Source organism: Strongylocentrotus purpuratus, unplaced genomic scaffold (assembly GCF_000002235.5).
Source record: "Strongylocentrotus purpuratus isolate Spur 01 unplaced genomic scaffold, Spur_5.0 spur5_scaffold_12, whole genome shotgun sequence".
In the NCBI taxonomy this organism is placed as follows: domain Eukaryota; kingdom Metazoa; phylum Echinodermata; class Echinoidea; order Camarodonta; family Strongylocentrotidae; genus Strongylocentrotus; species Strongylocentrotus purpuratus.
Genome location: NW_022145597.1, coordinates 10,296,315 through 10,313,251, shown reverse-complemented (window position 1 = coordinate 10,313,251; position 16,937 = coordinate 10,296,315). Strand labels below are relative to the sequence as shown.

Here is a 16,937-nt window from a genome sequence, read left to right as displayed (position 1 = left end):
TTGCCTCTACTAATCATATTCAGATTATGTAATGATTATATAATCTGTTAGCACAAGGCTATTGAATCTAAACTTATATTGGTTTTTCGAAATTCTGATTTAATGTAAGTTTTTCATTAAACTGATAAAGCTATAGTTTATATATCATAAAAAGTAAGCCCGTGTCATTCTATTCAATTGTTTTCACATTTATGTCGTCTGTTTGTTCAGTGGGGTTGTTCTTGTTTTACCTTTTATCCAATCTAAGGCTGAAACACCAAGTCGTGAGTTTTTCGAAATTATAGATAGTGCACACTCAACTTGAGCGTAAAATATGCTCTTTCCTTTTTGTGCCATACGATTGAATACATCACTTATAATTTCATTACCAACATTTATCCTCAGCCAATGTGAGGCTCTCTATAAAGGGCCCGCCCCCCCCCCCCCTACTCCGAGAACGGGCGGACCCCATGCGTGTTACCAAAATGTCCGGCTCGTAACAAAAGAAAAAGGTCGACCCGTATTGACATTACACACCGGACTTTTGCTGAAAAGGGGGGGGGGTGGTGCTGAAAAAGGCTCGTATAACAAAAGAAAAAGGTCGACTCGTATTGACTTTACACACCGGACTTTATTACATTACCTCTCTAAACCAGATTTGTGACTGGGACTGGTCATGTTCGTTGATATATCGGAAAAGGGCGTTCCTTTCTGGGTCCAGAAGTTCGTCAAACACGAGTCGAAAATATTCCTAAAGTTCCAGCAGGGAAATACAATTTTACAATGCAAAGTCGTATATTTGCGGAAGAAGAACAATATGAATTTCATAAGTTATTACATAACAGTTTCGTAAATAATTGAGACATCTCCTTTTATATTAATTTTTATATCTTCAGTTGACTTTAAACTTTTGAAATATCATGTGGAGAAATTTTACCTATTTTATTGTTTGCATTTTTAGGAAAGATGCTGTCACCTTTCATTTATCGAAATAGAATCCACAGAAGGGTTTTATGACAAAAGCATAATTGTAATTTTACATGACAGTAGACTGTGAGATGTAAAGGGACGAAAATGTTGTTCATAATAATAATTATGATAATAACATTATTAAAGGTAAAGACCAGTATTGGAAACGCCCCTATTTCAAAAAATGAAATGGAAGCTCTCATTACCAATCATGTGAAAGAATATGTTTTGACTAATACATGATGATAAAAAAATTGCCGGGAAACCGCCTACTAATTCATATATTTGGTAAATTTGTTTCTCTCATGATCTGTGAGAGATATAGGGTAGTCCCATATACATCTTTCTGTGTATAGTGCTTGTAACTTTACGAAGAATGGGCCAAATTCCTTATCATTTTGATGATTCCAGAACCTTGCAGATGCTAGATGCTAGATGATCAACCTTTTCTGATCGATTCCACAATGTTTCTTTCACAATGCAATCGCATGACCATAACTGGTCTTTACCTTTAACAATATCAATAATAATAACAATACAAATAATAATGAAGATGATGTTTGCCCTGCAATGCAATAAATAGTACCCTAGCAATGGCCAGGCACCCATTTACACTTGGGTGAAGAGGTGGCAAATGTGGATTAATGCTTTGCCGAAGGAAGATAGTACTGAGCTGAGATTCGAACCCTCAACCATTGGTCAAGTGAATGAACCACTATACTAAGATGCCTCCTCATTTGCTCACATACATGTTAATATACTCAACTGTGCTGTGGTGGACTAATGCCAATATAATAGTATACCACAATGCATTTGAGTATCTCAGCTACATGTCCACTATATTATTATCCTTACTATTATTATCATTTTATCATTATCATTATCATTGTTATTGCAAATGACGATATTCATCATTGAAAATAATAATAATTATTATTTTTGTCATCGTTATCATTATAAATATCATTGTCATCTTTAATCACTTCATATAAACAGAAATTTATCGTACTCTAACTATTACCTTTTACAAAAATAATGACTTTAAATTACTAATCACTTACCATAATCTTTACCACACTTATATATTACAATACCAAACACGACCAATTTTTCTATTTGTTTTGCTCCCGAAAATTTGAAAATCGCGCCGGCCGAAAATTCGCTCAGTGGGGGGGGGGGGGGGGGGGAAGGGGGGAGTGAGCACATCTTTTTTGTTTGGCCCTTGAAAATTTGAAAATGTGCACACCTCCCCCCCCCCCCCCCCCTGGATCCCCCACTGTCTTGCACCATATTAATCGTTTATATTAAGCCCTTACCACACTAATCTCTCACAATACTAACATCTTGCCATACTATGCCATTACCATACTAAAAATTTGCCACACCATTCCCTTACAAACTACCCTTCCCTTACTAAACGATGCGTATCCCTCAGCACATTTATTTTTAAACCCCACTAATATATTACCACATCCAATCTTTTACCACAATTATCCTTTACCACACTATTATTTTACCATATCCAATCTGTTATCCTACTAATTACTTACCATACTCAGTGCTCCCTCGTCAACACCCCTTTCCCCTTCAAAGAAGACCATGAGAGGTTTCTGAAGGGTAGACTTGGGGAGACTAAACATCTTTGCGAGTTGCTCCCGGACTCTCCCCCCAAAGAGGTCATCCCGCTTTACGACGAGCTCAAGGTGTAGATTAGGCATTGGAGGGGGTAGGAGCAAATTCATGTAAGGGTTGAACATTTGTTCCATCCATAGCCTTTCCATAAGGGATACCATCACTTCCCTTTCCGGTTCCATGGCAATCTAATAAGTTTTAAAATTGTTCAAAGATAATAGTTGTAGAGTTAAAGTTTAGTTATATTCGTAATGTTGTATTGTGAGATAGACTGTTTGGAGCAATTGGAAATCATCATTATTACTATTATTGTTCTATTTTTTTTCAAGACAATTATCATTATTATTATCATTAGAAAACAATATGTATGTTATGTACGTTATGATTAAAATGAATCAGAATTATTATCTATAACGTGTAGAGTGCCACAAGGGTCAATCCTCGGCCCTTTGTTATTTCTGATATATGTAAATGCTATTTATAATTCATCAAATGCACTACAATATATTTTATTTGCTGATGACACCAATGCATTTTGTTCCAATTCAGATTTTCAGATCCTTTAAAAAATTATTAACGCTGAATTACCAAAATTATCAAAATGGTTTAGAAGTAATAAACTGTCTCTTAATTTAAAGAAAACAAAATATATATATACTTTCAGAACAGAAAAAATAATGATATTCCTCACATTGAAATTACTTTGGATGGTGAATTATTGGGAAAAAAGGATAGCACAAAATTCCTTGGTGTTTTTATCAATGAAAATCTGAGATGGAATAATCATGTGCAATATATTTCTAATACTATTTCACGTAATATTGGTATTATCTGTAAATTGAAATACTATGTCCCTTCAAATATCTTGTTTATGTTATATAATTCATTAATACTGCCATATATTTCATATTTTAACTTTATATGGGCAAATTCGAAAAGTAACGTTGACACCATTTTACTGTTACAAAACAAAGCAATGCGTATATGTACTGATTCTTCCTATCGCGACCACACTAATCCCTTGTTTTCAAAACTAAAAAATCTAAAAGCTGATGATATATTTATTCTACAAATAGCACTTTTCATGTTTCGTTTACAAAATGGTCTAGTACCTTCATATTTTCCCCCATTGTTTAATTTGAATAAAAACATCCACTCTTACCCTACAAGGCAAACTGAAAAATTCCATTTTTTTAAGAAATCCAAAAACCGCATTGGCTCTCAAATCCATAAGACACGCCGGCCCAGACATCTGGAACTCTCTGCCCATTGTAATAAGAAACCTTGGGACGTTGTATTCATTTAAGAAGGCAGTTAATCACGAAGCTTAGAAACATCAGTATTAAGCGCCTAATAAATGTTATGTATTATTATTAAAACTATGTTATTGTCTAAGTATTGATCATTTCGTGTGTAATTGTTCTGTATTCATGTTCGTGTGTACATTGACTGTATATTCAACAATGATGTGTAATCGTCCATGACCTAGCATCGTTTAGCCATTCATGAATGAACCTGCATTCAATCATGATGTACGAGATTTATTGTATTATTACCAACGCTCCTTCTCTCCCCTTTCCTTTTCTTCTCTGCAAGTCAGTCTTTTCTATTTTTATTTGTTATTGTTGTTGTATCTAAGTTGAGGGCTGCGGGCACGTCAAGCTACCTTGCTTATTTCTGTAGATGTAATGTATGTTAATTATGCATTCAATATATTTGTTTAAATTCATTTATTATCTGTATTAAATTATATACACTTAAAATATTGTATCAAACCATATCATGTTCATGAAAATGTATGATGAAAAAAGAAAAAAGATGCAGAAACCAATAAATCAAATCAAATCAAATTAGTATAATATATATTTTCATTTTTATTTTTATCATTCTTATCATGTTTATTATTATTATCATTATTACCACTATCATCATTACTATTACTATTATCATTATAATTATCATAATCACTAAATCGATGTCGCAACACCGACTGAAATATATGTGCCCACACACACTTAAATTGTGTTCATTGACGCCTACCTCTTGCTGTCTCCTGTAATTGTATTCTAACAGTTTTGCCTTTTCTTTCAGATCAATGAGGAATGGATATGACATCAAAGACAATTCCTGGGATCGCTGCAACGGGACGAAAAAAGTAAAAAGAAGCAGGATAGTGTACCGAAGTGTGACGTCATACTGGCCAAGTTGTCACCTTCGCTGGTTCCATACAACTTTGTGCTACACATTTTTATGGCGGTCAGACCAGCATCAAAACTTATTTTGTCTTCTCTTCTCCAGCTTGAATGATTTGGCCCTGTCGTTCAATTTACTTTTGATTTAAATTTTTGCTATACCTATGTTTATTCAAAAGTCTAAGAATCCCCTTTTTCAGTCTTACTAATTGGCGTTTATACCTTATTTCTGGCATTGCCGTCTTGATATAATTTTGTAGATAAATAAGCTATGGTAAATGGTCAGGCAAATTCGTCATTGTGAGATAACGTGCATATCCTTTGGTAAAACTTCCGTCAAGTTTACGTGTGATCCTTACGTCTTCAAGGTTTACAAAATCTTGCACAAATCGATTTTGGCATGCCATTTACAAAACAATGTTGCTCAATTAAATGGGTATGGATTATTCGATCAATGTATCATAATTATGAAAGCGTATTATTGATTTTGTTTTCATAGGTAGTTTCGATCGTGATAATTCCACTTTAAGCTGTATACATGTATTTTTCCCGAAAAACAAAATGCCTCCGTTTGGCTCATGATCATATCTATGGGGCAGAATAAGAAAATACTTGGCGTAGTTCCCCGAAAGAGTCTTACCATCCAACGAGGCTGCATGAAGTGATCTAATGCACTTATAAGGTCGGCGAATGTCAGATCGGTAATGTAGAACGTCTTAATAGAAACGAGGTCATGCTGGATATTTATCTGAAGCAAATTAAGACAAACTAAATATAAATATTGTCGTATAAAGCCGACCTGCCATTGCACCTAGAAGGACTCATACATTTTGAACAAAAAAGATTTTTCGGTCATATTTTTGTACTGGAACCTAAACTATTTGGAGAGTTGTCCACCACTACCACACAGTGATATTGCCAATTATGGGCCATTTTAAGATTCCATGTGACTGTATAGTAACTACAACTTTCAAAGATATATAAATGTTGTATTGCTTGTGCTCTTATGTTCAAATATTGGTGGCTGATCCAGGGGGCGCTAGGTAAACGTGCCCCTCCCCCAAAAATAAATCCCTAAAAATCAAACAAAAAGGTTGGGGAAAGAGGCCAGAGGGGAAAAATTGTGCTCATCATGCATATGGCCTTTTTTTAAATGATTATTTCATTGTGTTTGTGAAATGGCTTGTAAAATGTCGACTGGCTGGTATGCTCCCCAGGGAGTGGAAAATCAGCATTGATTGAGTTGCGGGTAAGCCTGAATCCGATGACCGGGGTTATAATACGTGCAGCGCCTAGAAACAAAGTATTAGGCGCATTATAAATATGAGCTATTATTGTTAATATTATTGTTTGCCTGCCAAACGCGCAATAAAAATCCGATGCCCTTTTTCTTTGGCTTGCCATAGAATTTACTGACTTGGGCACCTCTCCCCATTCCCCCTGTCGCAGAGTCCTGGATACGTCATCATGGTTGTTACTGTCCATAACTGTAGAGGTATTTACCTGGTTGAGACATTGCAGTACTTCTAGATAGATCTTGAAGTCATCTTTTTCAAGGTCTAGGAGCGAAGGGATTTCTACGAAAGTGCCAACAGCTTCCCGATAGGTTACGACTGTCTCGCGAAATGACAAGGGTTCGAATTTCCACCAGCAGACCAGTCGGCTCAAATGATTCCCATTGCCGGAATCTCCGCATGAAGTTTAGATAAATGATAGCAAAATTAATCTATGGTTTAAGTTTTTCCGCCCAGTTTAATCAATTTGTCACTCAAATGTTGAGAAAGCGTGTATCTAAATAATTAAAAAATTAAAAAACGTGCCCGAACATTGAGGTCATTGGCTTCCTGGGCATATCTTCACGAAACATTCATCAGTACAAGTTCACAGACATCATATTGAAATGAGTGTCAATTTATATACGTGCTTTTCCAATGGATTTTCCGCGAACTTGTATTAAAGACGGTTTCGTGAGAAGATGCCCACTCGCAAGTTGTAATAATTTCAGTTCAAATCACGGAATTCGCATAAAGGCGACATTTGCGTTAAATATTTTAATGCACGCATTACGATTTTGAGTAAGGGAAGATAAAAACATTTTTTTATAAATTGAGATGAACGTTAAATAAACATATGCAATAATTTATATTTTTATCGGGCTAATAAAATTTGTACCGATATGTCCTTTTTTGTTACCAAAATTAACATTTTTAGCCTAAATCTGATTTCTTTTACGAAAGCAGTTTACATCATTGAGCTGTTTTAATAAATCTAAATATTATATTTTTTTAACAAGCAAAACAAAAACAGCAAGTGTTTCTTTGATTTAAAAATTTTCTCTGAAATATTTAAAAACATACATGGCTAGAAATAAGCGAGTTTTAAAGGTGAATTTGAATCGGAAATAGCAGAGTCATAGTAATCCTTACCATGTATCATCAACCTGCCTATAGCGGTCAAAACCTTCCGGCACCACTCAAAATGAGGATACCTGAAGACCGGACACTCTAGAAGGATGAGGTAGAAACGAAGATCCTCGTCACACCGATGCTCAAGTTGAATGTAACTGCACAGGTCAATGCGCACGACTTCCGATATCTATTAAATAATGACATAATGACCCGCGATTTAGCTTCGGTGCCAATGGACCGTTTTGTAATGCATCAAATTTGAACAGGTTAAGAAAAAAAATTGTAACATGGCAATTAACAAAGAATTATGAAATAAATTTGTTTACATTAATGAGAATGGTCTTTTTCTCCGGATTTTATTTCGTCAAAGTTACAGAGTTATAGGGTGAATATTGCAATTAAATGTTAGGCTATAATTAAGGTTAGGGTTAGGCAGGGGCATAGATGGTTTTAACCAGTGTATTTCTGAGCCCTAGGAGGGAGCATTACTCGAAACTTGTAAGCATGTAATATATTAGTCTAAATCACCTGCAAAAAGTTTTACTATGATTTTTTTTCCTTCTTCTAAAGAAAAAGAGCAGAAGGAAATTTAAATATTCCCTAACTTCCTAATTCCCACCCTTTTCTGATCAATTTCATGAAACATAAGAGAAATTACCCATTCAAGGAGCCTCTTCTTTCTGAAGATCAATTCGAATGCGTTTCTTGCTGCTTTCAGATCCATGTTTAAGTCATTGACTTCGTGTGGCCTAAAAAAAAAAGAACAAGAACAATACCAACAACAACAATAATGGCAATAATGAACATAGAAATAATAATAGTAATGAAAATGATCATTATGATAATGATAATGATAATAAAAGTAACATAATAAAAATTGTAATGAAAATGAAAATAATAATGAAAATAATAATCACAACGATAATGATGGAAAATATAATGATAATTATATAGATATATTGACTGCTATGAGAGGCATCGCTGTTTCTAGTGATAGAAACAGCCATGCCACCAATGTCAAAGTAGTCTTTATATCTTTTATATACCGAATTCACAAGAAAATCTACAAAGAATTCTTGCCATATCCTTTTCTTGAGTAAAGATTGGTTAAAACATCGCAGAAAATCTGAGACACTGTCTGTTAATCTTCGCTGGAAATATTGCCTGAATGTTACAATCATCCGGGAATCGCACACGCTAAGCGACCAAATCGCACACACACTGTATGTTAATATGGTATCCGCGCTCGCACAAAGAAACATGTAATCCAATGGGGACCTAAGCAAAATTTTACCATTTTCCCCGGTACCCGGAAGCTTTTTCATGAACTATTGACCGTTACTGGCATTGTTCGTTTCCTTACGGGCATGGCTAAAATCACGAGTTCAATTTCGACCAATCAGATGGCTAGATTTCTAAAGAGAGGTATGAAATAATGATTATGAACATAATGAAAATATAATGCAATTAACAATGAGAATAGTAGTGAAAATGATAATAAAAATGATAATGGTTACTAATGTGGTGATACTGTGATAGTATATGTTTTTATTGTTTATTATTGATTATGGTGATATGATGATGACGATGATTTCCATCATTATCACTTTCATTATTATAATTCTTATCATCTTTAATATTATCAACAATAATATTAGTAATAATAGTCAGTATCATTGTCATAATAAATATCATAATCACCATCTTCATTATTTTGATTGTTATTGTTACCATTACATTTTATGTTGTTGTTTATTTGTTTGTTTGTTAGTTGGTTGATTTATATTTGTTGTTGTTGTTTTTTGTTGTCATTTTTGTTGTTGATTGTTTTGTTGTTATTTTGGGAGGTGGGGGATAAATTGTTACCCTGTCGTTGGGAAGGATGCATTCAGACAGACTGTTGATGAAAATATTATTTCCGCTTCTTGAAATGATGCGTTCTTGTTCATCCCCCTGAAGATAGTTTCATCAAGATCGCTCAACTCCTGGAGCAGTTCGATTGAGAGTGTTGGCATCTCACTTCGTACAGAGACGGATCTCTTCAACTGTTTCTCCTGTTATATAAGACGAGGAGAGCATAACGGACGTATGAGTAGAATAATCTTAGAGCAGCAACTATATTCATTCAATTAAATTTAATTCATTTCTGATTTAGTTCCACAAAACTAATACAAACAGTAAAATATGTGAAACAATGCAAAAACAAATTCGAAATGTTACATTAGAAGAAGAAAAAACATGATGTTAAGAACCATTAATACGTAACATGACAATAAGGGAGTTTACAGATACAATGTGCCCATGGGCAGATTAAGGTCATTAATTGTACCAAAATGACCTCCCACAATACCGACACAAAATGCAAAAGTAAAATTAAAGAATGTTCAGAAATGTAATGAGAAGGACTATAAGTGAGCCGACTGACAAGGAGCCAGAAGTGAAATCAAACCCTACAAAAGTGGTTCAAAGGCCAACCAGAACAAAACTAATGGACGAGTTTCCAAAACTTTACAGTAAAATCTTTTGTGCTACATGCATGATCAACCTTTTTTCCCATTGCTTCCACTCACTACATTTCACAATGCAATTGGTAGAGCAGAATTCTTGTTGTTTTTTAAGATGATCTCTCGAAAGTCTGATCTTGTTAAAATATATTTAAAAAAACGATAATAAAAATTTAAAAATGACACATACCATCTTGCGCTGTATGATGAAAATTCGCCGCCTGCTTTCGTTGTTGCTGTCTTGGTTGCCAACGACACCAGCTCCGATGTCGGCTGATTCTAATGCAAATTTAAATTCAAATTCAAGTAATTCATTGGAATAAAGATCTCAAAACGTATCTGCGTGATTCGTCACAAATTATTGTTCGCTTTCATAATTCGTTATGTTTTATTTTACAATTTTGTCTTTTGTTTTATATGCAGATGCCTTTATGTGAATTCATTGAACAAGTGCGCATTGAGCATTTGATCTCTCTCTCTCTCTCTCTACCTATCTATCTATCTTTCTCTTTTCTTGTTCTGCCTCTCTCTCTCTCTCTCTCTCAAACTCCTGCTATCTCTCTTTCTCTCCCTGTGAATTAGTTATAGTATCATCATTGTTATTACTATTAATACCATCATCATTAACAACAACAACAACAACAGCATCATCATCTTAGTTGGCATTAAGTGGGCATGGGCGGTAAAAGCAAACTTTAAAGATATAGACCGGCAGTGGTAAAATTGCGGTTCAAGGGTTTTGGGTGCCAAATATCCATTCAATATTGTTTAAATATTGCCTTCAGAGGTTAAGATGGTAATACTTCAACCTGAATTCAGCAAAAAAACAGAAATATATGCCAAAATGTTCAATGTTAAAGTGCATTCACGATTTATATGCAGGCCGGATCGATATGATAATTTACGGAAAAAAAATTAATTAGTAGGCGGTTCCCCGGCAAAATTTGTACTATCACGTATAAGTCAAAACATATTCTTTCACATGATTGGTAATAAGAGCTTCCATTTCATTTTTTGAGAGGGGGCGTTTCCAAACCTTTAAACTGAATGAAACATGAATACTAAATTGAAGTTATCAAAACATTTTATCAAATGTACCGTCCTTCTGAACTTTATACAGTTCCATGTCAACGTTATCCCATCTGGGAGGCCATTCCGGGAGCGATTGGAGTCCAAAGACATCAGCGAATGGGGTTTCTTCCAGGGGATCGAGTTGCAGGTATTGGGAAGGTCCGTTTAGATCTAGATCGCCTACCTCTCCGTGGTCCAGAACAAACGGTCTACCGCTGGACTGCTCGACGACGAAAGTATAGCGACTGCAAGCAGAATATAGATAATAATAATAATAATAAATAGTAGGAATAATCATAATCATCATCATAACAATTATAATTTTTATAACATTCTTCACGATAATGATAATGATGATAATAACAATAATAATAATATAAATAATGATGACAATAATGATAATATCGAAAATAATATCGCTAGTGATATTCGTTTGTCTCGCAATGTGGTCAATGAGGAATCTAAAAGATCACGACGTTTCGTGCGCCGCTGCAACACTTCGTCAGGTGATAAAAACTAATGTAAGCAAGCGTGTTCTATACTCTACGGGAGGACCGGCGCAGCGGTCAATAATTCGATCAATAATTGGAACAATAACGCACAAGGCCTATATCACTAGCGATATTATTTTCGATACTACATCCACAATGAGTAATATATTTAGCAATAATGATATTGTTGATAAATTTAGCAATAACACAATAGCTACAAATATATTGATTAACCGGGATCCCCCTATACCCTAACTTAAAATAGATGAATTCGCATGTCTTCGTCAATGCTACGTATGAGATTGAATGATAATGAATCTTCACACAAAAATTATTTGAATACGTTTGTTTTTATGTATCTGTTAAATTCTTGTCTTATATTTTGTCTGACATGAATCACTTTAGCCTTATCTTATCTTTTTATCAATATTTGCTCCAGGCAAATTAGCAAATCATTAGAACATAAAGTATCATATGGGTTGAAACCTATTGTTGAAGACGTTTACTTTTGTTGGTACCATCTGGCCCCGTCTTATCCACATTTGCGATTGATTCATATCAATCATAACTTCATATCAATCGCAACTCTGTACTAAAAAGAGATGGGAGTTGCAAGTTTGATGGGATTAGTTTGCTCTCAGTTCGGATAAATCGCAATTTTTTTATTGCAGGCTTACTTCGATTTCATCGGATCATCGCGTCCGGTCGGGTGGTCGCGTTACACCACTTTCCGTGAAACAAAAACGGAAAATAATGTAAAGATGCACGTTTAGGACGAGACCTTTTGTAGATCTGCCGCAAAGTTTTCACAAAGTGTCTGGTGAATTGGACCAGACCACTTGTAGATGAAAGGGGTTTAGGCCTATTTAACAAAAATAACCCCAACATTTCGTGGATAAAGGGGCATGTTTTCACAGAAGGTCGGGAAACACGACCGCCCGACAGGACGCGCATATTGCTCCGATTGTCTCATTTTCGCTCGCGTGAACATTGCCAGCACAAACCACTGACCTCTACCTCCTGAACGGATCATCGCCCATTCCCATTCACTATACGTTACGTACTAAAAGGCTGTATTGTCTGACCGTTCATGAATATTCATGTTTTTGCTAAACTCGGAAAAATGTTTGCTTTTACTAAATGGAAAAATTACGGTGGGGGGTTGGATGAAATGGACATAATGAAATAGGCAGAAGTGATCTATGATAATTCATGCTTTTTATGTTTCGTGTGCTCGACCTATAATCTTCAAATCGCTTGGTAAACTGAGTCCAAAGTTAGACTTGTTTCACATGTGTATAATAGGCAATGACGAGCGTGCAACCTATTTTGAAAAATTACGGTGCGTGAACTTTCAAAAGTCAATGAGACATGAGGGCTTCAATGAAAGAGCTAGTGATAACGTACGTCGGGGTGGATGTGCTTTTCGTACAAAAAATGAATTTTTAACGATTTTAAAAAAAAAACGTCCATAGGCAAACATGTTAGGCTGCTGACTCTTACCATGCTCTGACGATAGGGGGCGTTGTGAAATAAGACTAATTCCCGGGACTTCCAAAAGTCATCTTAACGCAATTTGTATAGCCTTATCCATCACCTATGCGAATGACGTCATAATGACATATTTCATCATCTGAGGAAGATATATCTGTAAGATATACAACATGCCTAGAATATTGAAATTTGTTCTTCTGTTCATTTCTTGAAATGTCAAAGACGCACCCGTATGATTGCAAGGATGAGTAGAGATGAGTTTTATCTGTTCGTCCCGGGCTCAGTTCAGTCTTGTACCACTGGTGTGGATGCATTCCTACACCCATTCCAAGAACATACAGCTCGCCATTCTGCGAATACATGAGAAAAATATTTTTACGTCGTAGCATGTTTCCTTCTTTCTCTCCGTCTTTCTTCCTTTATTCATTCATTCTTTTTTTATTAATTAATACATCAATTTGTTTCACATCTATTCATTTATTCATTCATCCGTTCATTTATTCTTTCATCCATACATAAATTCATACATTCATTCCTACATCCATACATTCATTAGTTCATCCATTTATACATTCACTCATTTAGTATTATCATTATTATTTTAATAATTATTATTCAAAATTATATAACGAAATGAAAGCCAACAGCAAATTCTGTAGAATTTTGCAGGAATTATGAATATGCCACCTATGTCCTATCTATAAAATGTAAACGTTATCAGTGTACTGATATTCAAATTATGCAAGGAAACCCGTTTTACTTTCTAGACTTTACTGTTACACACTATTGATTGACTGACCGAATTCTTTTTGTCTTTGGTAATGACATACATAAACTGAGCTGTTCAGGGTACATGGGCATTTGTCCCCATCAGTAACCCACTTCTTACAAAGGCCAAAATTAATTTATTTATTTTTATTATTTATTATTATCCACAGTTTATGAGTGTTAATCCCACTGTTAAATCCTTTATAGCTTCCAAATACCCGCACTTGATGTTAAATTGATAATTTTAGACCAGAAAAAACAAAAAAACAATTTGTTTCGATCTTTTTAGAAAAGAGTCAACCTACCTTAAACAAGAAACTGGTAGAATTTTCTCCACAAGAGATGTGCTTCACTCCTTCCCTAACTAGCTTTAACTTGTAAGGTATCTTCACATCTAGACCAAAACAAATGGCGTAACAATATCTTTATCTGCCTTCTCATTTTGTCTTCAAAGAGATAAAGTATATTAGTGTCAGTTTATTGTTTCACATTTGATTTTATTTTATTTGATTGATTTGATTTATTTATTTCTGTTTGATTTCCTTTTTCTTTTGCATTTTTACAAATATATAACAAACAAAACATTGCAAATTGTACACATTTCAGAAAAATATAATGTTGAATAAAGTAACTAATCGAAAACATCAAACAGGAGGGTTGACAGAGTAAGCAAATCTTGATAGCATGACTACCCTCGATGGATACATAATAATACGAATATGGTGGAACAAATATTGGTACAAATAAACATACATACCTCTTTACAGAGACAAACTAAAAAATGAATATAACTTTCTTTTAACCAGATTATTATAGATTTTTTCCTAAGTGCCTTATGGATAAGCGGCGCATGATGGTTTTCCCCAAAGCTTTTGATTTTACTTTGTTTGTTCGATTGTTTTGTTTTGTTTTGTTTCTTAAAAGCTGGGGGCGTTTCGCCCTGGTATCACACAGAGCCATCTATACACAGAGTTTGGCCAACTTAGTTTCAATGGGTCACAACACGGCATATATTCTTTTGTTTTGTGCTTGCCCCAAAAAGCAGTAGTCGCCATATTGTGTCCAACTGTTGCATACATGCCTAGATGGCTCTAGTTCCACCCACTGTATAGCATATAAGCCATTGACCTTACCTTGTGTTACTAGGAGGCCTAGTTGTCCGTGCGAGTTACTGCCCCATACATAGACAGAACCAGTTAAGGAAACAACGGCAGTGTGAGCGCCCCCAGCGGCAATATGTTGCAATGTAACATCTGCGAGGCCTTCAACTTGAGTCGGTACGGCGTTGTGGTGTCGAGTACTCCGCTCCTGCTTGATGCCGAGCTGGCCATTGCCGTTACTCCCCCAGGAAAATAAGCGTCCATCTGTCAACAACAACGGGAAAATATACAGATTTGTTTTGTTTTGTTTTTGTTGGGGGGGGGGGGTAAACAAAGAGCTAAAATATATTCAAACTAAAAATGTATTACATTCGAACATTAAAATTTATTCCATATGAGTGGAAAACAGATTATGGATTCAATTCAATAATGGATTTTATTGAAAGACAATGCCTCAAGGCAAAAATACTAAATTGTGCATGGTTACGTAAAATCTTATTTCATTTGTTACAATCATTCAAACAGCATTGGTAGTACTTAACATACTATTTACTATAGTATACTATACTATAATACTATTTACATTTCATTCAAATTAACAATAGTTATAATAATCAATACAATACATAATATATAAATCAGTCAAAAAGCTTATGCTGAAATTATTGCACCTGTGTCCTTTACAATTAAAATTCATTGAAAATTTAAAATCAGCAAAATGTTGCTCTATGTTGCATGTTCATCAATGGTAAGTACATAATTATATATTTATAGCTCTGTACAAAGATAAACATATTCCAATATGGTTTGTGAAACATGTAGTCTCCTACGTTAAAACTAAATCATAGTTCGGTGCGTATTAAACATTAAATAATGATGAAAATATTATTCAACTATTGTAAATATATACATTATACAAAAATGCATGATTCCAATTATTTATTATTAAGAAGATCTATAAGATATGGTGGTATTGGACTCTTTCTAAATATGTTTACTTGTACTGGGTGGACTTTGTTGTTCTTCTCAAGCAGTGTCAGAACCCCCTCCCTGAGTAGGAAGCATTTGCAATTTGATAACCACATTTGGCGCATTAATGTCCACCACCCCAATGTCCATCGGCACTTCCTGAAAAAAACGAGGCCTTCTGGTTGGTTAGAAGTTAGAGAAAAGTGATCTCTCATGTCGCGAAACGTAGTATATGCTGTGTTGCTGCACAATACACAAAGACGGTGGTCTGGTACTTCACCAGGAGTACTTGCAAATTTGTTATCTAGCGTATAAACTGTGTTGTTATAAGCTTAGGGCGTCGCTAGACCTTTTACAGTGGGGGGTGTAGCAGAGGCGGATCTAGAGAGGGGGCCCGGCCCCCTCCTCTGGGAAAAACAGTTAAAAACACGTTATTTTTACTTTTATTTGGTGACGGGCCCCCTCCCCTGGGCCTCAAGGGGGATGCGAATTTTTATATTTTTGGGGGGCAAAACAAATGAGTGCTCCTTACCCCTCCCCCGCTTATTCAGCGGCTGGCTGTAATTTCGCCGCTAAATATTTTCCAACGAATTGGCCCCCTTTCTTTCTTTTCCCTTCTCTTTATTCTCCCCCCTTTCGCTCCTCCATCCCCCCCCCCCCCCCCCCCTCTTTCTTCCTTTTCCTCCTCTCTTTTCCCCTTTCTTCCTTTCCCCCTCCATTTTCTCCTCTCCCCTTTTCCTCCTCCCTCTTTTTTCTTCTTTCTCTCTCCCCTTTTCAGTCTTTTCCCCTCCTTTTTATTTGCCCCTCCTTTGTTCTCCCTTTCTCCCTTCAGGTTCTTTCTCCGCCCCCCCCCCTTTTTTGTTACCGGGGGGGGGGCACGTGCCCCCTGTGCCCACCCCTGAACCCGCCACTGATATATATATATATATATATATATATATATATATTTCAGTATCAGTGATAACTGTGCAATCATGGTAAAAACACTTACCTCGAGTGAGGGCGAGGGAGTGGTTATCCCCACATGCGATTTTGATGACGCCATAGCTTGATAGTTCTGTGATTAGCCTGCATGGCAAAGAGAGAGAAGTTAAAAATAAAAAACTGGATTCTATCGACTCGAACGAATGAATTCAGAACGAACGTTCCATTAACAATGAGGATACAAGAACATCTCTGGAGATCACTTTATGTTTCTTTCTCCCAATTAGACATCGTACGATACCGTCAGAGTTAGTGTGATAGCTGCTGTATACTATTATCTTGCATTTGTTCACTTAAATATTTTCAAATAAATATCTATAAATATATATAAAAAATACGACAAGACATACATTATGATCAGGGGGTAGATTTTATA

General features: G+C 35.5%; 1 protein-coding gene and 2 long non-coding RNA genes across 3 annotated transcripts; all 3 read right to left on the bottom strand.

The window, feature by feature from the left end:
• Window positions 1-2,398: 2,398 nt before the first annotated feature.
• LOC115922621 lies at window positions 2,399-4,718 on the bottom strand. The gene is made up of 2 exons (XR_004063513.1): window positions 4,621-4,718; window positions 2,399-2,768 (listed from the first exon to the last, which is right to left on the bottom strand). It is a non-coding gene; the product is annotated as an uncharacterized LOC115922621 (long non-coding RNA).
• Window positions 4,719-5,425: 707 nt separating this feature from the next.
• On the bottom strand, window positions 5,426-7,369 carry LOC115922851. The gene is made up of 3 exons (XR_004063637.1): window positions 7,199-7,369; window positions 6,276-6,460; window positions 5,426-5,520 (listed from the first exon to the last, which is right to left on the bottom strand). It is a non-coding gene; the product is annotated as an uncharacterized LOC115922851 (long non-coding RNA).
• Window positions 7,370-10,759: 3,390 nt separating this feature from the next.
• Window positions 10,760-16,913, bottom strand: LOC115922862 (probable E3 ubiquitin-protein ligase HERC3). Its single transcript, XM_030982605.1, has 6 exons — window positions 16,900-16,913; window positions 16,569-16,645; window positions 14,642-14,872; window positions 13,814-13,902; window positions 12,969-13,090; window positions 10,760-11,000 (listed from the first exon to the last, which is right to left on the bottom strand). Exons 1-6 carry the CDS (start codon window positions 16,911-16,913, stop codon window positions 10,760-10,762), a joined length of 774 nt encoding a protein of 257 aa, XP_030838465.1.
• Window positions 16,914-16,937: the final 24 nt, after the last annotated feature.

Excerpts from the sequence above, each read along its gene's own strand:
- LOC115922862 (XM_030982605.1), bottom strand. Across the intron at positions 14,873-16,568 it reads CTCCCTCGCCCTCACTCGAG|ATGGACGCTTATTTTCCTGG; the intron begins GTAAGTGTTTTT and ends TGTTGTTGACAG. Across the intron at positions 13,091-13,813 it reads CTACCAGTTTCTTGTTTAAG|AATGGCGAGCTGTATGTTCT; the intron begins GTAGGTTGACTC and ends ATGTATTCGCAG.